Source organism: Brassica rapa, chromosome A06, assembly GCF_000309985.2.
Source record: "Brassica rapa cultivar Chiifu-401-42 chromosome A06, CAAS_Brap_v3.01, whole genome shotgun sequence".
Classification (NCBI taxonomy): Eukaryota; Viridiplantae; Streptophyta; class Magnoliopsida; order Brassicales; family Brassicaceae; genus Brassica; species Brassica rapa.
This window is the reverse complement of record NC_024800.2, coordinates 26,106,458-26,125,537: the sequence shown is the minus strand read 5'-3', so window position 1 is coordinate 26,125,537 and position 19,080 is coordinate 26,106,458. Positions and strand designations below refer to the sequence as shown.

Genomic DNA, 19,080 nt, shown 5'->3' with positions numbered 1-19,080 from the left:
GTGTGGAAGCCCGCGATTGACCAATTTTTTTTTTTTTTAAATCCGGACGAAAAAAGACAAAGAAAAATAAAATATTTCAAAAGTTGTTGTTAAAGATTTGTTGTTAAAGATTTGTTGTTGTGGGTGCTCTAATAGGTCCAAGCAGACCAAATTTATCAAGCAGCTTTCTCAAGTCAGTTACACATAGATTCATACATCTCTTTCAATAACTTGCAGCTATACATTTGCGGTTTTTGAAATGCGGTTACTTATATATAATATAATAATATAATTGGCAATAACTAGGGAAACTAATCATAACGCAACTTGAGATTTATTTATTTTATTATACAATATGGGAAGCAAAGTTCTTTCTAAATCTGGATCTACCAATCAAATGGTAAGCTAAGTTCTTTCTTGTACTGTCTCTCTTCTGAGGTTATCTACAAAAGCTTTAAAAGATACTCTCTTTCAAGAAACACACGTACTAGTCAAAGATCCGTACCATTTTAGTCTATTCTCTTATTGCTTCTCTAAAGATTTTTCTTGTGTTGCTTTTTGTTTTTCATTTTCACCTTTTCCTGACTTCTTTACAGATATTTAACAGAACTAGGTAACACGTCTCAGTTTTAGTTTGATATCGATCTTTAATATGCATCTAGACCAGATATTTGACAGTGTTCTTTAGTGGAACAGAGGTTATCATGTAGATCTTCTTTTATCAGTTTGAGTATTGTTTTATATTATTCAAACTTCACGTGAACACAAGCTAGTTCCACTTTAGAGACATCGAAAATTAGATGTCTCACTTCTTTTATTTGATGAAGATTTTGTTTTTTGTGGTATATATAGAGAGTGAGAGATGTATATGATAGAGAGCAAAGAAGGAGCAATCATTTGCATGCTACTGGCTCTGCTCTTCTTAGGGACATGGCCAGCAATCATGACTCTAACGGAAAGACGCGGTCGACTTCCTCAACACATTTATCTTGACTACACACTCACAAACCTGTTAGCTGCAGTTACGATAGCGTTTACACTAGGCCAAATAGGTCCAAGCAGACCTAATTTCCTGGCCCAGCTTTCTCAAGTGAGTTACATAGACATTCATTCATACTCTTTCAAAATCTTGCAGTCATTTTATGTTTCTGAAACGTGGTTTATTGTCACAGGATAATAAGCAGTCTGTGATGTTTGCAATGGCTGGATGAATAGTTCTTAACCTTGGAACCTTAGCAACACAATATGCTTGGGCTTTTGTTGGTTTATCTGTCACCGAAGTCATCACAGCTAGTATCGCCGTTGTTATCGGTAAAGGCTTCTTTCTTCAACTACTTTTAACTGACCATGTCCTTCTTCTGATAATTTTCCTTTTGGTTCTTTCATTATTTATTTTTGCATAGGCACAACGTTGAACTACTTCTTGGATGATAGAATCAACAGAGCTGAAATCCTTTTCCCGGGCATCGCTTGTTTCTTGGTAGCTGTTTGTTTCGGCTCAGCTGTTTATAAATCAAACGAAGATGACAACAAATCCAAACTCCAAGAATTCAAAAGGTTTTTAAAAAAAAAAGATTCACTACTAGTCTTTCTCTTGGTTTACGTTGGTCTGGTTTGGCAATAATCTTGATTCTTGTTTCAGTTTAGAGAATGTGTCCTCCTTCCAAATGGAGACAAATCCTGCAAATGGGTTAGCTCAAGAGAAAGGGAGTGCAGCTTTTCTTATAGAGCTTGAGAAACAAAGAGCTATTAAGGTTGAAACTAACTTTTATCTTTCCTTAACAAAAGAAACTATTAATATTATCTCTGAAAGCTTGAGGATTGTGTTGATAGGTTACTGGGAGAAGCACAATAATTGGACTGGCGATAACGTTCTTTGCCGGTATATGTTTCTCTCTGTTCTCACCAGCATTCAACTTAGCCACAAACGATCAATGGCACACTTTGAAACATGGAGTTCCAAAACTTAATGTGTACACCGCTTTCTTCTACTTCTCAGTCTCTGCCTTTGTGAGTGCTTTGATTCTTAACATCAAGTTTCTCTATTGGCCTGTACTTGGTCTCCCAAGATCTTCTTTCAAGGCTTACCTCAATGACTGGAACGGTAGAGGATGGTCTTTATTAGCTGGACTTCTCTGTGGTTTTGGTAATGGTCTTCAGTTTATGGGTGGTCAAACCGCCAGTTATGCAGCTGCAGGCGCTGTTCAGGTTTTGACTAGTAACATACATATTCTCTGGGGTAAATTGAAAAAAAAAATACATATCTTTATACTTTGGTTTTGTTGTGCTTCAGGCACTTCCACTTGTGAGCACTTTTTGGGGGATAATGCTGTTTGGAGAATACAGGAGATCATCGAGAAGAACATATATACTTCTTACCAGTATGCTCTTCATGTTCACCGTTGCAGTCGCGGTTCTTATGACCTCATCAGGACATAGAAAATGATATGAAAAGGAGAGTCACATAAATATACTATAAACAAGCGAAACAGCCAAAGGGGTCTATTTGATTCATCTACCTTATTAAAACTCAAGTACAAAATTGGAGTGTTTGGAGATTTGAATAGGACTTTTAAAAATTTGGAGTGTTTGGAAACATGGATTGCAGTCTTTTAAAAAAAAATATTTTTGTTTGAAAACAAGGATAGTAGTATTAAGAAAATAAGTAATGGGCTTATGTTTTTTTTTAAAAATTGAAAGTTATCTAGGCCACTTTTAAAATATACCAAAATGGGTCAATCTAATTCCCTAAAAAAATTTTTTCTAAACTAACCATAAAACAAAATTTAAACTTTATATACATATTTCAAATCAAAATAATAATTCAAATTTGATTTATATCAAAAATTGATTCAAAAATATACATATATTCAAAAATAGATTTTTACTAAACTATTTTTCAATAACCATTATAAAAAAATATTGTCAATATATATAAGAAAAATATAATACAAAGCCCAATTTGAAATACCAACTCAAATTATGGTTTTCATATTTCATATTAAGTTTTAAAAATATAATATATGTAATTATTTATATGATGGTATGTATAAAATACTATTAATTATATGATTACTTATATGATAGTACATATAAAATACGATTAATTATATGATGATAAAATACGATATATAATAATGACTAGGGATGGGCTTTTGGATACCCATACGGGTTTAGTTCTGATCGGTTTGTATTTTGGGTTTTCGGTGTCAAAGATTTCAGCCTTATTAGAATGTTTCTAAATTTTGGTTTGAGTTCGATTTGGATCTTTGCGGGTTTGGTTTGGGTTTGGATAACTAATTTAAATTATTTTTTTAAAGTCTTAAATCATTATATATTTTAAATTTCTCAAAATGTATAAATAAAATAATATATTACGTATAAATTTGAATAACATATGTCATAATACTTAAGCTTAACATATCAATTGGGTTGATTTAAAATTTTGGATACGAAATCAATAATTATTTTAAGTATTTTTGGTGATTTGAGTATACTTTAACTATTTCAGATATTTACTTTTGACTATCTATATATATTTTCAAGTATTTAAACCAATTTAAAAGTATCATTTTTGATGTTTTATATACGTTAAATCTAAAAATAATTAATATATATAAGTATATAAATCTATTTTTAGATAAATTCGGATACCCAAATACTTCGGTTCGGATCAGATTCGGTTCTCTAAATAACAAAATTTTGAATAATTAGAATATTTAATCAATTTATGTTTGGGTTTGGTACTATATCTTTGGATCGGTATCGGTTATGTTCCTCGGATTCATTTTTCCAAATCCTAATAATTACATGAAAAACAAATATCAACATATTTTTCAAAATATACATCCGCGCGCCTGCGCGGGTCAAAATCTAGTATTTTTTAAAACAGGGTCGACTCGATATTTTAATTTTAATCAAGGGTTAGTTTTGCAATTACAAAGAAAATAAAAAGTTACTTAACATGAAAAGTATTGAAAACCTAACTTGTGTATGTGTTCTTAACTTCAAAGATGGTTGCTCGGCAAACAAAGTCTCTGTCTCGAGGAGACCGCTTTGGTCTTCTTAAGCATGCAATAAGTTATTTATATGAAAAATCGCTAAAAGTTTTCACTCTCACGATCAACAAATTGATATCTACTTTCGCTCGGAATCCGACCACCTCCTCCACCGCTCCGCAGCTGACATCTCCGTCGTTTTCTTCGCTTCCCGATGAGATCGTTGTAACCTGCTTAGCACACATATCAAAGTCGCACTACCCTAAACTCTCGCTAGTATCCAAGAGATTCAACTCTCTCATCTTTTCCAATGAGCTACACCTTGCGCGATCTCGCTCCAAAACACGTGAGAACGTCCTTCACGTCTTCTTACAGCTACCCGGCCACCGTCTTCCTTCGTGGTACAGCATGTGGATAAAGCCTGGTCAAACTCTAACCAATGAGTTGAAGGAGGAGAATAGTAACTCTACAGGAAACGCTATGTTGGTACCAATACCTTCTTCATATTCTCCTAGTGCACCAACATTGTATCTCGGTACGTTTAGTTCAAAACAGTATAAACTCAGACACTGCAAGAACTCTCCCGTTTCATCCCTACTCTGGGTCCGTAATAAGGGTGTTCTCACTCCATGGGGTAAAAGTAAATATTCCCCATGGCTTAAAGCCCCTAGAATGAAAGTGGCTAGAGAGAATGCCATTGCGAGGGCCCTTGATGGGAAAATATATGTAATGGGTGGTTGCAATGCAGATGAATCCGCGAGTTGGGCTGAAGTTTTTGATACAAATACTCAAACTTGGGAATCTTTGCCTGACCCTGGCCCTGAGCTCCGCTTCTCATTGATTAAGTCAATGAACGTGACCAAGAGAAGGGTCTACGTTGAGAGCAGCGGGAAGTATGATCATTATTATAATCCAAAAGAAGGTAGATGGGGAGTTTCATCAAAAGTACGCAAGTTTGGGAGAAAGTGTGAGATAGGCCATGTTTGGTACTTTTGTCGTAAAAGAGGTTTCTTTTGGTACGACACAAAGCTTAAAAGTTGGAGAATGGTCAAAGGTTTGGAGGTATTGAACAAGTATTGTAGTGTTGGTGTTATTGCAATAGCTAACTATGGTGGGAAACTCTTAATCTTGTGGGACAAGTTTGATCAGTGTCAAAACAAGGAGATTTGGTGTTCGGTTATTGCGCTTGAAAGACGTAGTGGTGATCATGAAGTTTGGGGAACAGTTGAGTGGGCTAGTGTTGTGCTTACGGTTCCTAGTTCATACGTTTTCTTGCGTTGTCAAGTGAAATCGGTTTGAAGTTTTGCTTTTGTTTTCACCACTATCAGTTGCTTTCTTTTTTTAAATCAACTTCATTATATGTTGTTGCTTTTTAGATTTAATTCTTTAATCAAGCAGCAGTTTAAAATAAACTGGTCATAGTTAAGTTCTTGGCATACATCAATGGGCCGGGTAAGATAAGGTTCTGCCATGGAAGGAACCTGAGATTATGTAAATCAGTCATATACATACACCATTAGGATATAAGCACATTCAAGTTAAACTAATTTTAAAATAGTGACATATCAAAAGGTAAGTTTTAGCATCCATTTTTATTTGTAAAATTAGTAAACAAAACTTTCAAAACTGCCAAAACAGAATGGATATATTATATATATATGACCACAGAAAAAGACCATCTGGTGCTGTATAAATGGTTAAGCTGGCATGTCCCAACTCCCAATCGTCAATCCATTCCAGTGAATCTATTGGTTGAGTAGTAAAAAGATGAGCTTGGAGACAACGGCGGTTGGTAATTACAAACAGTCGCCTAGTTAGATAAGAAAAAAAGAAAGAAACAGATGCGAAGCTTGTGTGGGAAGTAAGCAGCTTTAGGTCAAAGATAATCGGAGTTTATTTACTTATTTGCTCAAAAAATAGAGAAAAAGTACTTGTAACAGTAGATAGAAGCCGTTAAATATATATATATTAATACTGTAATACTGTATAATCAAGAAAAAACCGTAATTTAAGAATAGGGTAATTGAAGTCTATAATCAAGAAAAAACCGTAATTTAAAAATAGGTTACTTTAAGAATAGGGAAATTGAAGCCTATAATAAAAAAAACCGTAATTTACCCACTAGCTATTTCCCCTAGCAATCCTATACACGCCGTTAAATATATATATATTAATGCTGTAATACCTCTTCGTATAACCGGCACAACCTAGCCCGTTTGACGTCAAAAAAAAAACGGCACAACCTGCAAAAAATTAAATTAAAATTATTAATTATTAACTGCAGAAAAGTAAAACTTGTCTCCTCCTACTTCACATCTCCTCTTTTATACTTCATTTGGTAACTTTCTCGAAGTCGAAAGGTCTCCGGCGCCGATTTCCTCCAACGCCTTGCATCCGCATGCAATCAAAAGCTTTTACATCTCCTTCGTATTCCCTTGTCAATCATCTTCCTCGTTAATATATTTGACATAACTGATTAGTAAGCTAAACTAATTTAATTTTATTTAGTTGTATACATCTTAAATAGGTTCAAAAACTAAAACATCAGATGGTATTTTGTTGGTTAAGTATAAATACGATTTTAAATTAAGTGAATAGATGTACATACACATACATGTATACAAGTAGACAGAGTTAAGAATAAAGAAAAGGAAAATATTAGATATCAATATAAATTAACAGTATGTTGTTAATATACACATTAGATATCAATAGACATAACTTAGTTTCTAAAATCCGGTAGATCCGAACCGAATCCGTAAAGATTCAAACCAAATTCGAACTAAAATTTCTAAATATCCGAATGGAACTAAAATTTTTAGTTTCGAAAATCCAAAACCCGGATAGATACAAACTAAACCTACAAGAAGCACCTGAACGCCAACCTGATCAACACCTAGTTAGATACCTAGAAGAAGCACCCAAAACAAAATCCCCATCAAGTTAGCTCCAACCTCCGCCTCCCTATCTATTAGTCCCGATGTCAAATGAAGAGACAACCCTTGCGTCACTTCCAGATGAGATGGTTATAGACTGTCTAGCCCTAAGACCATGATTAACTCCAGTTTCTTAATTGGAGTTTTTAGTTTCGGCTAAGAGACGGTTTTTAGCTTTTCTTAGATTTTAACTAAGAAGAACTAAGAACTATGTCTTAAATAATAGATATAAGAGCTGTTTCTTAGCCGAAAAATATAAAAAAAAATGTCAAATCATGAGTTAAGAATCCCGGCTAAGAGATCGGGATTAATCATGCTCTAATATCGAGATCGTACTACCCAAAACAACTAAGAAAAGTCTTTAATTACATACATTTTAAATAGGTTCAAAAACTTAAATATCACACAATATCTAGTTGAGTTGGTTGGGTATATAAATATAATTCTAAATTAATAGAATAGATATGTACGTGTACTTATACAAGTAGATAGAGTTAAGAATAAGGAAAAGGAAAAGATTATAATTTACTATTTTACACAATATGTTGTTAATATGCACATTAGATATCAATAGACACAACATATAGTCTCTAAAGCTTGGTAAGATCAAGACCTAGTTAACGAGGATTGGAAGATAATAACTAGAAGAAGCACCCCAAGCAAAATCTCTGTCTAGTTTTGCTCCAACCTTGTAGCTATTAGTCCCGATGGCGAACAAAGAGACAAACCTTTCGTCGCTTCCAGATGAGATGGTTATAAACTGTTTAGCCCACTTATCGAGATCGTACCACCCGAAACTCTCCTTAGTATCCAAGAGATTCCGCTCTATCATCTTATCCAGAGAGCTCTTGTTTGCTCGATCTCACTTGAAAATACAAGAACACGTCCTTGACGTCTGCTTAAAGTTGCCCGGGCGTCGTCTCCCCTCCTGGTTCAGCCTCTGGATACGACCTGATCAGATCCTAACTAATGACATGGAAGAGGACAAGTCCACCACACGAAATACTTTGTTGGTATCAATACCCTCTTCATATTCTCCTAATGTAGCAGATTTATCTATGGGCATGGTTGGGTCCAAACACTACATAGTCAAGGATTACAATATTCCACCGACGGCATCCCCCATGTTGGTACGTGACCATAATGAGGGCACTCACACCTGGAGAAAATCCCCTAGCATGAAGGTGGCTAGAGAGAATCCTATGGTGGCTATTCTCGATGGGAATATATACGTAGTGGGTGGTTGCAAGGCAGATGAAACCACTAACTGGGCTGAAGTTTTCGATGCAAATACTCAAACTTGGGAGTCTTTACCTGACCCTGGCGCTGAGCTCCGCTCGTCTTTACTTAAGTCAACGAAGGTGACCGATGGAAAGGTTTACGTTAGGAGCAATGCCAAGAATGAGTATTATTATTATGATCCAAAAGAAGGTAAATGGGGAGTTGTAACTGAGGCACTGCAGTTTGAGAGAAAGTGTGTAATAGAGAACGTTTGGTACTATTGTGGTGAAGAATATTTCTCGTGGTTTGACACAAAGCTTCAAAACTGGAGAATGGTCAAAGGCTTGGAGGTATTGAATAGGAATTGTTGTGCTGGTGCTCTTGCAGTAGCTAACTACTGTGGGAAACTCTTAATCTTGTGGGACAAGCCTGGCCAGGGTGAAAACAAGAACATTTGGTGCTCGGTGATTGCGCTTGAAAGAGAGGGTGGTGGTGATGATGTTTGGGGACACGTTGAATGGGCTAGCGTTGTGCTTCCCGTTCCCAGTTCATACGTTTTCTTGAGCTGTCGACAGGTATGGGGTTGAACATGCTTTGGTTCTGGCCATTGACAATGCCTTTTGACTTATAAGTTTCGAACTTCTTTAATTGATTAGATTTCATATGTAATGCTCTACAATTCCTTGGCTTTTATCATCACTTTTCAATACCCAAATCTTGGACTAAGCCTAAACTGAGTTTGACAATGAAAATTATTACAATAGTAACTCAAGTCTCACTAACAAAAAAAAAAGAGTATTAGAGAGGGAATACTTTCTTGTGCTTGAAGTATAACACAAAACCAAAATACAAAAGTCCACATCCAATACCTGTTACAAGCAAAACCCACTGGAACATGGTCGGATCTTTGAAAACAGAGTCTTGCAGGTTCATCCCGAAAACCGCTGTTACAGCTGCGAAAATGGCTGCCACAAAGGTTGCTGCGGTGAGAAGCAGTTGAAACTGAATCAACTGATTCTGTACATTCCCCTAAGAAAGAATCATGGACACAAAGTAAGAGACTCTAGAGAAGTTAAGATGAAACAAGAGCAAAATAGACAAAGCTTGGTTTTGTCTGTTGTTACCAGCTTAATGTTGATCAGATCCTCTGTATCATCAATATACTCTTTCAGCTGCAAACACAAGATCATAAATCAAAACGGTGAATAGAAATAAAACATCTCTCTGTAACAAATGTAAGAATCTAACCGATGATAGTTTGCTGAGTGTGTTATCAACAACGACGAAGTAGGCTTCTAGCAACATCTCTAGTTGGTCGATGTTCTCTCCGCTGCTAGATGAGCTTAACAAGCTTCTGTGTGAGCCAACCACACTACTAAAGGCTCTTTGAAGCTTCCCAAGGTTTCCACTAGTTGAACCCACAGGTGAAACCGGCGCAGACTTGGAAACTATTCCTGAAGATCCAAAATCGTCATCTAGGTTATCTTCTAACTCCACTGAAGCATGAGCCTCTGATCTTTCTTTCTTCTCAGTCAAATACATCTCAGCCATGTCATCATCATCATCCATTAAATGTTCTATTTCATCACAAACCTGCAAGATTTAAGAAACCCTCAAAATCAAAATGTATGGTGCCGATTTTTCTAAATTTTGAAGGGTTCTTTGTGTGTTTACCTTCTGAACTTTCTGTGTTAAGGCAAGGAGACGACCTTTTAACCTCCTTACGTGTTCTAGATTAAGTGTGCTGATGTTTGTGGCTAGTTCATCAAGAACAGGATACACCTCCATCTCTAACTCATTCACCTATTAAAATTCAAATCCACCAAAAGCTTTTGAGCATTAACTAAATTGAAGAATGATCTTAGAGGCAAATAGTGGCATACCTGTGCATCTAAAGACAAGCAAGATAATTCCAAAACCAGCTCCAACGCTTTAAACTCAAACGGCAAATCATCTGAAACCAACAGTTCTTTATGTTATCAGCAATCTAACCACTATCATAACTCCAAACCACCAAAGCTAATATCAAAAAATTCAACTGACCTTTGAGATTCAAATTTTGGTTAGACTGGAGGCGTTTACAGAGTTCAGACTGGTACTGAACAACAGACGCATCCCTAGCATTCATGAGAATAACCTCCTCGGCAGTGATTATACATCTGATCTTCTCAAGGCTTACCACTATCGCTCTCTCACGTCCCAAGATACTCGATGGGTAAATAAACAAAGGATCCAGAAGCCTCAAATCCCTTGAAGGTAAGGAACAGCGCTTCATTATAGTTGCCTTGTCTAGCTCCAAAACCGTCGAGTTCCCATTCTCATCAATCTTGACCCATGAACGACTAGACTGCCCTCTCTTCTTGAGGCCGGAGTAAGGATGGCCACGGTTGCTTTGGCCTTCGAGAGTAACCGGTCTACCAATCTTTTGGGAAGATATGAAATCCGGTAGAGTAGAAGCGGAGAACGGATCAGGTTGTTCTCCCATGCTTCTATATCAGTTCTTGCTCACAGATTACTGCAAAGGTTGATGTATCATAAGCAAACTACTGCAAAGCTACAGATTTGCAACCTGAAAACAACAGTTTTGAGATGAAATCGAAATCTATTTAGCAACCATGTAAGCTCATCTCATTCAACTGCTCTCTCTCTCTCCGAGGAGTTAACAAAGAGATTGAGAGCACAAAAAAAGCCTTCTAAAACTTAGTAGTGAACATTTCTACCAGAAACTGCGTTGATCATCAAGAACCTAACCTTTGTGAACCCTCTAAAATTCCCAAATCAATCTAGATTTGAATAACTGGGTATTGAGTTGCTAATCGAGAAATGAAGAAAAGCCACAAAATTTACAGTAAAGGATGATCAAATTCAGTAGCAAAATTTCTAAAAATTCGAAGAAACCGATCCTTTAAGACTATCGAATTACCAATCGCCGGCGATCAATTAGGTCGATATTCTCAAATCCATACGATCAAACAAAGTAACAATTCATGAAAGTAACGAAACCAAACCTAAGATTCCAGAAAAAAATGAGAGCTTCACCTTTCGTTTAGAATCTATTTCAGTTTCCCCAAGCAGAAGCAGCAGAAGATGAAGAGCAATTACTTCCTCTGTTTTACTTTACACAGTAACAACGCCTTCCTTTCTTTTTAACCAGAGACGAAAGACAAACGTATATCAAGCCACGTGGAGACTATCTCCTGGATGGAACTCGGTTTCTAACATAGACCGAACTATAGGAGATCAAAAGTGGGATGCCAGTGTTTTCTTAAACCGGGTCCAACCATGAACCAGATACATAGCTGGGTTGGATCTTAATAATTGGTTCGACCGTGAACCGTCACGTAGCCAGATTGGATTTCAGAGTTATTAAACTGATAAAAACCATTTAAAACTATCAAAAATCTTTGAACCATTCATATAAACATAAAATTTGTTTATATTTACAATATTTATGTTTTGAATTCATTTATATTTTAATTATATATCATATTTACTAATATTATTTTTAAATTTATACATTAGAAATATATTAATCAAGATTATTGAACCAAATTTGACCTGGTCGAACCATATTGAACCGTGACCCAAAAATAACCGGTCCGGTTTTAAAAACACTGTGTGATACAGAAATTGTAAGCACTAAAGCCACGTCATCATCAAATGAAAATAGTGCAAATTTGTTAAGAGTGTTCTTCATCTTTTCTGATATTGATTTTCCTGTAAGCTTTCTAGGAAAATTACTCATGTTGTTTTAGAATCCTTCTTTCATCTTGGATTCTTCACATTTGAGTTGAGTTTCTTTGTTTCATGAAAATTGATTCTCTTTCATTTTATCAAAATATAGTTTCTCTGTATTAGTGGTTCTGAGTAAGAAGGAAAGCAGAAAGCATCAGACAAAGGTGTAAGTTATACCAAGAGCTTAAACAATTTAATCAAGCGATTTAAGTTGGTCAAAGAACAAGGGTTCAAACCAATTATAATCCAAAAAATTGACATAAGCCCCCAAAGAATCATAAGTTCTAGCTCTTCCAAAAGTCTTAAGATGTTCAATCAAAAAGTCTAGTTTTTGGCCTGAGCATTGCCATGACCGTTCTGAGAAGCTTTAGCATCACCGCTCTGTCTCTCAGGCCCATTTCTCCCGGAGCCTCTTCCTCCATTCACACCATTGCCCCGAGGTCTATACCCATCCTTTCTGTAACCATTCTCATTCCTGTTGTTGCCATTGTTCCGCGCATAGGCTCTTCCACCATTCTCATTGTTGTTGACTGCATAATAATTCAAAAACAAACAATATTATAATTTTTGTTCCTTACATAAGCTATCATCTAGGAGAAGGACAACACAACATTGACATTAAGAAACTTGCCTCGTTTTTCTTCAATAGATGCTCTTCTGTTCCCGATAAAAATTGGAGATTCGTTGTGAGCCTAGAAAGTTGTACACACTCCAATATCAGAAAAAAAAAACTTGGAAGTATATTGAAGTTTGAGAACTTGATGAGAGCATAAAAGCATACCTTGAAGACATTTTTGATCGATTCACTATTTTCAAAGGCCACAAACCCAAAACAGTTTCTTTGTTCCTGAAAAAGACAAGAGATTTTAAGCGTGTGAGTGAACTAGTACTTAAGGTTTCTCATAGCTAAGATCTTTTTTAAGTACTAACCGTGTAGCTTCTGACTTGGATGCCGCCTCTTCTAATAGCTCCAAAACCTTTAAATGTTTCAAGCAGTTGCTCGGGAGACGCATCCATAGGCAAGTTTGCAACGAATATGGAACCACCTTGAGCTGGTGGTTGTTCACTGGTTTTAGCAGAAGGAGCTTTGGGCTGAGGAGCAGCTTTGGCCTGAGGAGCAACTCTCGGCTTCTCAACAGGTTTAGGCTTTGCAGGTGAAGCTTTAGCATTGGTCTGAGCACCGTTTTGAGCAGCCTGTAAGTTTTGAAATCGACCTAGAGAGGTTAGACTTTATTTTTAAAGATAAAATAACAAAACAGAACACGAAACTAAACACAACAAAGACTCACAATTACTGCAAAGGACTTCTTGACACCAGTGTCCTCTTGAGGCTTTGCTTCAGCAGCTTTAGGTAAGTTGGTGTTACCGTTCACAACTTTCTCCTCATTTGTAGCTCTAGCAGCCGGCTCCACAACTTCTTTCGCAGGCTCTGCTGGTCAAGTAGCAATAAAAAAATGAATCAAGACACAGTTCAAGAGTCTAAATTTCCAAGTTCTTGATTTGTTGAAAACACTACTTACCAGGAACAGCTTCTTTTGGACTCTCCTCGACCTCAACCTCGGCCTCCTTGGTAGCTTCTGGTGCAACAAACACATCAGAAACGTACCTAAAGACATCGTTGAGAACAAAGTAGCTTCCATTCTGCGGCACAAGGAAGAAAGACTGAGTAAAACTCTTCCTCTCTCCATCCTTGCCAATCACTAAACCGGCGACCAAAGTCACAACTGCGCTCTTCAAAGACGCTTGGGAGTCAGCAGTCAGAATCTGGATCTTCGAGTTTTGGTAGTCAACAGACATTATCTGATCATTAATAGCCTGCAAAGATTTTCTCAAATGAATCAAACCACTAAAGACATACTACTATAGTTAGTTATGTCTTTAGAAGGAACTTACTTTCAATGACTTGACAGAAACCATTTCACCATCAAGACCAGGCCTTCCGAGCACACTCTCCTCGAGATAGAACCTGTAAACTTCAGCGGGCTTTTCATAAAGGTGGGTGTAGTACTTCTGAACGAAGGCGTTGCCTACGATTTGTGCATCCACTGATGGAGCGTTTGATACAGGTGTCATCTCTGCATAGTCCAATCAGAAAACTAGTCTTTAAGCAAACCGAAAGCAAAGAGTACTAAACAGAAACAGTGTCATACGCAGCAACAACCACAAAAACAAGACAAGCCGTAATCAAATACTCCAATTCAAACAGAGTATCTTTCATGTGTTCAGTTAACACGAAACTTTAATGCAACAATACAATAGATTCCCCCATTCAGAAACTCTAATCTACAATTAAAGTATCTCAGTAAGAATATAACTTCAATAGATCTATAAGGGCGCTGCAATTGAGAAAAGAGATAGGTCTAAGCTTTGCAGCAGAACTTAATACACATAGCATAAGAGAGACGCTGAGAAGAAATCATACCTATGAAGGTTGGAGAGATTCGAGGGAAGGAGGAGGAGGAGGAAGAAGAAGAAGATTTTGCTTTGTGATGTGTGTGTATATATGCCTTCTAGGGTTTTACTCTAAATCCTTGTCCTCAAGAGATTTTGGGCCAATTACTTTGATTTTATTCCTTTTTCACTTTTGGATACTATCCATTTATATCACGCCACGTAATCATTGCCGAGTAGTGGGAATGTTATCTTTCGTGTTCATCAGGGTGAAAATACCAAATAATAAAAATAAAGAAGCCCCCGGCGAGGATCGAACTCACGACCTTTCGCTTACGAAGCGAACGCAATACCACTATACTACGGAGGCGCTTTGATCAACACGTGAAACGTTAATTTTAAGTTTACGCTTTTACTCGTAGATTAAAGCAACTTCGCCTTTACTGTTGACGTGAAGGAGACCAGAGAGAGACGCCGCCGGAGATTATGTGTGGGATTGCAGTTATAGTGTGCGGCGTCCGTATCGAACTCTCGACGCTTTCTTCTCCCTCGGAGCCTCCTTTCGAACGAGTAAATCTCTTCTCCAATCCAACCTCACTTTTGATGAGCTAGATCTCTTACAAAACGATTGAGCATTTAAAAGTTTGGAGCGTTTGAGACTTTTGAGTTTGAAGTTAATGGCTTTGCTCTGTTTCAAGTACCCATTGCTCTTATGTTATTGTTTGTTGGATGAATCTCAAAACTCTGTTTTGACATCTGAGTAGAAAAGAAAGATCATTATCACTCTTTTGAGTCTTTTCTTTTTATTGATGGATCATAATAATGCAATGTGATGAGTGAATTGGTGTTTTCTTGGTTCAACCAGTTACAATTCTCTGTTGAAGATGTGAAGTGTGTGTTAAGCCAAAGAGGTCCTGATAGTGTAGGAGAAAAGAAGATTCTTCTTCAACCAAAACTACCAACTTGTGCTCAAGAATCTGTGTCTATCTCTGTTTTTGAGGCTGGCGAAGGAACATGTAACCTTGAGAATGCTACTGCATCCGGTGAATTGCATTTTATAGGTTCCACATTGCAGCTTAGAGGAACTAGTCCTATAATCCAGCCATTGGTTGATTCTTCTGGAAACATTCTTGCTTATAATGGTGTGGTTTTCTTCTTAAGCTCTCTATATTTTTTTTAAGTTCTACGATATAAATTGGTAGTTTGGTATGTTTACCCTGCAGGAGAAGTATTTGGAGGAATTGAACTCAGTAGCTTTGATAATGATACTGAAGTTCTTTTGGAGGCTTTAGAGAAGGCGAACGATTTAGTTCCAGATGTTCTTTCAATGATTAAAGGCCCCTGGGCCATTATATATTGGCAGGTACTTTTGTAAATTTCCCCTATTTTTTCGTAGCATTTTACTTGGTCTTAACAAACTTCTTCTCTATCAGGAAAGCTCAAGAACTCTATGGTTTGGTAAAGATGCTTTTGGTCGGAGGAGCCTCCTTGTTCACTGGCCAACTGTGGAAGACCCTCGCTTTCTTCTATCATCTGTTTCACCAGCTTCTTCCGTTGCTAATGGCTCTGGTTTGTATTTTACTTTGTAGAATAAGTTTGTCTCTTTATGTACACTCCAAAGCCCAAGTAACATGTTTCTTTGGCAGGATTGGATTCTGAAAATGGTGATAGCATTCATAGATTTTGGGAAGAGCTTCCATGTGGAGTGTACAGCATGTCTTTTGGGGTTTCAGAATCCGGTATACGTGGTGAAGTCACAAAGCATGAATGGAGAAATAACATGTGGAAAGAGTTGATTGAATGGGAAAGGAGTTTAGTTGTACCAAGACCTGAAGATTTATCGCTTAGTGTAATTCAAGAAGAGAAAGATAATGTTCTTTCGAAGTTTTCAGGTACTACTTAAGTTCGTCAGACTCCTCCAGTTCTGTCTGAATTTCATACGCCTGACAAGGTTTTGTTTTAGAATACGCGCAGAGAGTTTTGGTTGTTCTAAAGGAGTCAGTGAGGCGGCGAACTTCACTACATAGCATTTTTCAGGTGAGCTTTCTAATGAACGCTTGGGTTAATACTGCATGATTTGTTAATATATACCTCAGAAACACCTTCTTATTGGCATGAACAGGGAGAAAAAAAAGCTGTTCCAGTAGCTGTTCTCTTCTCTGGTGGATTAGATTCTATGATTCTCGCTGCACTGTTGGATCAGTGCCTTGATCCAAAATGTAAAATATTTTTCCGCAATGTTTCCGTCTTTCAATTCTGAAATTAATTTTAGATTTTCAAAACTGGTTTTCTTCTTCTTTCAGATGAAGTTGATCTCCTTAATGTTAGCTTTGATGGTCCTAATGCTCCTGATAGGATCTCCGCCAAGGCTGGAATAAAGGAACTTAAAAAGATTGCACCCTTGAGAAGGTTCAACTCTTGATTACCTTTTATAAATGCACATATCTTTTACTTAATATTGCTGTGGAAATTTCAGGTGGAACCTTGTGGAGATGGATGCTGATCTGCCAAAGCTAACCATCGAGACAAAGCGTGTTATGTCACTCATAAACCCCGCAGATACTTACATGGTAAACTTCAAAGCCTTTGAGGGTTTCTCATTACATTCATTCCAAACTTGAGGGTTTCTCATTACATTCTTCAAAAACATGCAATGTTCTAGGACCTTAACATAGGAACAGCACTTTGGCTTGCTGCTAGAGGTGATGGTTGGATTCACGAAGAAAGTGACAATGAAGAAGATAGCCAACGAATTAGATATAAGTCTGCTGCTAGAATATTGCTTGTTGGCGCTGGTGCTGATGAACAATGTGCTGGTTATGGTAGACATAGAACAAAATATCGAAACGGGAGGTATATATAAATATGTCTGCATGGTTTTCTCTATGGATGTGAACTAACCAATAATAAACTCATCTCCCAAGTTCTGTTAATTTCTTCAGCTGGGCTGCCTTGGACCAAGAGATGAAATTGGATATGCAGAGAATCTGGAAAAGAAATTTGGGTCGAGATGATCGATGCATTGCAGATAATGGTAAAGAGGTATGTGCTTTCGCCATGGATAGAAACTCAAATCTCTCTCTCCCTCTTTGTGCTCGGTTCTCAAATGTTTTATATACACATTTTTCAGGGGCGTTTCCCTTTCTTAGATGAGGATGTGATAAAGACTCTACTTGACATTCCCTTGTGGGAAATAGCTGATCTTGAGCAACCAAGTGGGACGGGAGACAAGAAGATTCTTAGACAGGTGGATATGCTTCAGTCATTTTAACTTTTATAAACCCTCAAGAACATATTAGAAACTTAATAAACGTGAAACTCGTTGTTTGAATTCTTGAAGGTTGCAAAGATGCTTGGTTTACATGAAGTTGCAAAGATGCCTAAGAGAGCAATACAGGTAATAAAGAGATTTTTCTGAAGATAACTCAAACTCAAACCACCTTTGTGTTGTGTTCTTATGCCATGTCTCACTAAGGATTTGTTTGTCTGTTTTCAGTTCGGGTCGAGAATAGCTCGTGAATCAAATAGGAAGAACTTTGGAAGTAACCGAGCTGCTAACCAGGCCTCTGCCGGGAGTGTGAGATTCAACGCACCGTGAGAATGAAAGGCTCATTTTATCAATAGACAACTTAGGGATGTTAGATCACAGTTTTGTGTTGTACTTTAGACAAAGGACTACAATTTCATGTTTTTCCCGTTTAAAAACTCGATTTTGCTAACTTGATACTGATGCATGTGAGTCGGATGTGACATCATCATCAGTTTTCAAATGTTTGTTGAAAACTATAATAGGGTTAAAATTGGAAAACTACAAGAAAACCAAAACACCTAGCGTAATTATCTTCTTCCCACGGTTTGGTTCTTATCAATCCCAAAGTCTGGTCCTTTCTTGCGTTTACTCTGAAGGAAAGCGAGGACATCAACGGCGATGATACACGGCGAGCGGAATCAGAAATTGGCGGCAACGAGAGGGCATTGCAAGCGCTTCGAGAACTCATCGTCTTCCCTTTCCGCTACCCTCTCGAAGCTCGAACTCTTGGTCTCAAAGTAACCATCCTTACACCTAATCTTAGCTTTTCAGTTTATGTTCAGGTTAATAATTTTTTTCTGCTTCTACTCGTCAATGCAGTGGAACAGTGTCGCTTAGAGAAGACATTGCAGCAACGGGTGTGTTCAACCGCCATTTCTTAACCGCAAAGAAGTCGCTTAAACCGGCATTGACAGTGGAAGAAGTGGAAGCTTACTCATTGTTCAGGAAGTTGAAAAGATCGGATTCTAAACCGGTTCAGGTTGAAAAGAAGAAGGTTGATTCCTCCTCCAGTGTTTTGGGTTTAGGGTTGTCATGGAAGTTTAGTGTATTGAGCTTAGTGTTGCTTGCTACTGGTGGAAACTATTACTTTAACCAGAGTAAACATGATGAACTACTACTGTTTGCTCCTGCTGCTGCTACATGAATCTTTAAAAAGTCTCTTTTCTTTTATTGTTCTGAAGATGTCTTTTTTTTTTCAAAGTTCAAAATTTTAAATGATAGAAAATGAGATTCGGACAAATGACAAAGACCGGCCATTACATGATAATGGCCCACAAACCTCACTCTCTGTTGAAAACTTGAAATTATCGGTTACCGTCGTGAATTTCGTGAAAAGCACCAATAATTACACTGGTTTTGTCTTGTGTTACTACTAATTGAATAATGTTTAGCTCCAAATACCTAAATAAAATCATCTGAAAGTTGTTAAACCTCCTGTAAAATTTACCGGTTTTGGATAACCATCTTTATGAATTTAGATAAAAGCTGTTAAATTTTTACTATTTATGAG

General features: G+C 37.2%; 5 protein-coding genes, 1 non-coding gene and 1 pseudogene across 9 annotated transcripts; 4 read left to right on the top strand and 3 right to left on the bottom strand.

Annotated features, from left to right (window-relative positions):
- Positions 1 to 801: 801 nt before the first annotated feature.
- On the top strand, positions 802 to 2,486 carry LOC103875400 (annotated as a pseudogene).
- Positions 2,487 to 3,809: 1,323 nt separating this feature from the next.
- On the top strand, positions 3,810 to 7,364 carry LOC103875399 (putative F-box/kelch-repeat protein At4g39756). The gene has a single exon (XM_009153914.3). The coding sequence runs from the start codon at positions 3,993 to 3,995 to the stop codon at positions 5,274 to 5,276; it is 1,284 nt and encodes a 427-aa protein (XP_009152162.1). The 5' UTR covers positions 3,810 to 3,992; the 3' UTR covers positions 5,277 to 7,364.
- A 256-nt stretch (positions 7,365 to 7,620) lies between these two features.
- On the top strand, positions 7,621 to 8,721 carry LOC103875397 (putative F-box/kelch-repeat protein At4g39756). Its single transcript, XM_009153913.3, has one exon. The coding sequence runs from the start codon at positions 7,621 to 7,623 to the stop codon at positions 8,719 to 8,721; it is 1,101 nt and encodes a 366-aa protein (XP_009152161.2).
- An 86-nt stretch (positions 8,722 to 8,807) lies between these two features.
- LOC103875396 (magnesium transporter MRS2-5) lies at positions 8,808 to 11,335 on the bottom strand. Of its 2 annotated transcripts, none has more exons than XM_009153912.3 (7): positions 11,174 to 11,335; positions 10,178 to 10,649; positions 10,018 to 10,088; positions 9,809 to 9,937; positions 9,383 to 9,727; positions 9,259 to 9,306; positions 8,808 to 9,163 (listed from the first exon to the last, which is right to left on the bottom strand). In XM_009153912.3, the coding sequence occupies exons 2-7, from the start codon at positions 10,617 to 10,619 to the stop codon at positions 8,933 to 8,935; spliced, it is 1,266 nt and encodes a 421-aa protein (XP_009152160.1). In that variant the 5' UTR covers positions 10,620 to 10,649; positions 11,174 to 11,335; the 3' UTR covers positions 8,808 to 8,932. The 2 variants fall into 2 exon arrangements, with proteins under 2 accessions (XP_009152160.1, XP_033128166.1); XM_033272275.1 differs by having other exon boundaries at positions 10,178 to 10,705; positions 11,175 to 11,332.
- A 703-nt stretch (positions 11,336 to 12,038) lies between these two features.
- On the bottom strand, positions 12,039 to 14,430 carry LOC103875395 (nuclear transport factor 2). 2 transcript variants are annotated; one of them, XM_009153909.3, is made up of 8 exons: positions 14,292 to 14,430; positions 13,763 to 13,944; positions 13,390 to 13,684; positions 13,159 to 13,301; positions 12,800 to 13,063; positions 12,651 to 12,716; positions 12,501 to 12,561; positions 12,039 to 12,399 (listed from the first exon to the last, which is right to left on the bottom strand). In XM_009153909.3, the coding sequence occupies exons 2-8, from the start codon at positions 13,940 to 13,942 to the stop codon at positions 12,194 to 12,196; spliced, it is 1,215 nt and encodes a 404-aa protein (XP_009152157.1). In that variant the 5' UTR covers positions 13,943 to 13,944; positions 14,292 to 14,430; the 3' UTR covers positions 12,039 to 12,193. The 2 variants fall into 2 exon arrangements, with proteins under 2 accessions (XP_009152157.1, XP_009152158.1); XM_009153910.3 differs by having other exon boundaries at positions 13,159 to 13,298; positions 14,292 to 14,428.
- A 68-nt stretch (positions 14,431 to 14,498) lies between these two features.
- On the top strand, positions 14,499 to 18,740 carry LOC103875394 (asparagine synthetase domain-containing protein 1). Of its 2 annotated transcripts, XR_004448204.1 has the most exons (15): positions 14,499 to 14,830; positions 15,126 to 15,402; positions 15,484 to 15,623; positions 15,694 to 15,829; positions 15,907 to 16,152; positions 16,224 to 16,297; positions 16,383 to 16,479; positions 16,564 to 16,669; positions 16,737 to 16,830; positions 16,923 to 17,113; positions 17,203 to 17,302; positions 17,391 to 17,507; positions 17,601 to 17,657; positions 17,757 to 18,307; positions 18,390 to 18,740. XR_004448204.1 is itself a non-coding variant. In XM_009153907.3 (14 exons), the coding sequence occupies exons 1-14, from the start codon at positions 14,747 to 14,749 to the stop codon at positions 17,856 to 17,858; spliced, it is 1,821 nt and encodes a 606-aa protein (XP_009152155.1). In that variant the 5' UTR covers positions 14,499 to 14,746; the 3' UTR covers positions 17,859 to 18,740. The 2 variants fall into 2 exon arrangements, 1 of the variants encoding a protein (XP_009152155.1); XM_009153907.3 differs by having other exon boundaries at positions 17,757 to 18,740.
- On the bottom strand, positions 14,559 to 14,630 carry TRNAT-CGU. The gene has a single exon. It is a non-coding gene; the product is annotated as a tRNA-Thr (tRNA).
- Positions 18,741 to 19,080: the final 340 nt, after the last annotated feature.

What these genes read in the sequence shown, in the direction of transcription:
- LOC103875397 (XM_009153913.3), top strand. Translation starts at nt 7,621, where the DNA reads ATGGCGAACAAAGAGACAAACCTTTCGTCGCTTCCAGATGAGATGGTT.
- LOC103875396 (XM_009153912.3), bottom strand. Translation starts at nt 10,619, where the DNA reads ATGGGAGAACAACCTGATCCGTTCTCCGCTTCTACTCTACCGGATTTC. An exon ending in TAACACAGAAAGTTCAGAAG is followed by an intron (nt 9,728 to 9,808) that starts GTAAACACACAA and finishes TAAATCTTGCAG; the next exon opens with GTTTGTGATGAAATAGAACA. An exon ending in ATCTGATCAACATTAAGCTG is followed by an intron (nt 9,164 to 9,258) that starts GTAACAACAGAC and finishes ATTCTTTCTTAG; the next exon opens with GGGAATGTACAGAATCAGTT.
- LOC103875394 (XM_009153907.3), top strand. Translation starts at nt 14,747, where the DNA reads ATGTGTGGGATTGCAGTTATAGTGTGCGGCGTCCGTATCGAACTCTCG. An exon ending in TGTTCTTTCGAAGTTTTCAG is followed by an intron (nt 16,153 to 16,223) that starts GTACTACTTAAG and finishes GTTTTGTTTTAG; the next exon opens with AATACGCGCAGAGAGTTTTG. An exon ending in ACCCCGCAGATACTTACATG is followed by an intron (nt 16,831 to 16,922) that starts GTAAACTTCAAA and finishes GCAATGTTCTAG; the next exon opens with GACCTTAACATAGGAACAGC.
- LOC103875395 (XM_009153909.3), bottom strand. Translation starts at nt 13,942, where the DNA reads ATGACACCTGTATCAAACGCTCCATCAGTGGATGCACAAATCGTAGGC. An exon ending in TTTCTGTCAAGTCATTGAAA is followed by an intron (nt 13,685 to 13,762) that starts GTAAGTTCCTTC and finishes AAATCTTTGCAG; the next exon opens with GCTATTAATGATCAGATAAT. An exon ending in AGAAGTCCTTTGCAGTAATT is followed by an intron (nt 13,064 to 13,158) that starts GTGAGTCTTTGT and finishes CAAAACTTACAG; the next exon opens with GCTGCTCAAAACGGTGCTCA.
- LOC103875399 (XM_009153914.3), top strand. Translation starts at nt 3,993, where the DNA reads ATGGTTGCTCGGCAAACAAAGTCTCTGTCTCGAGGAGACCGCTTTGGT.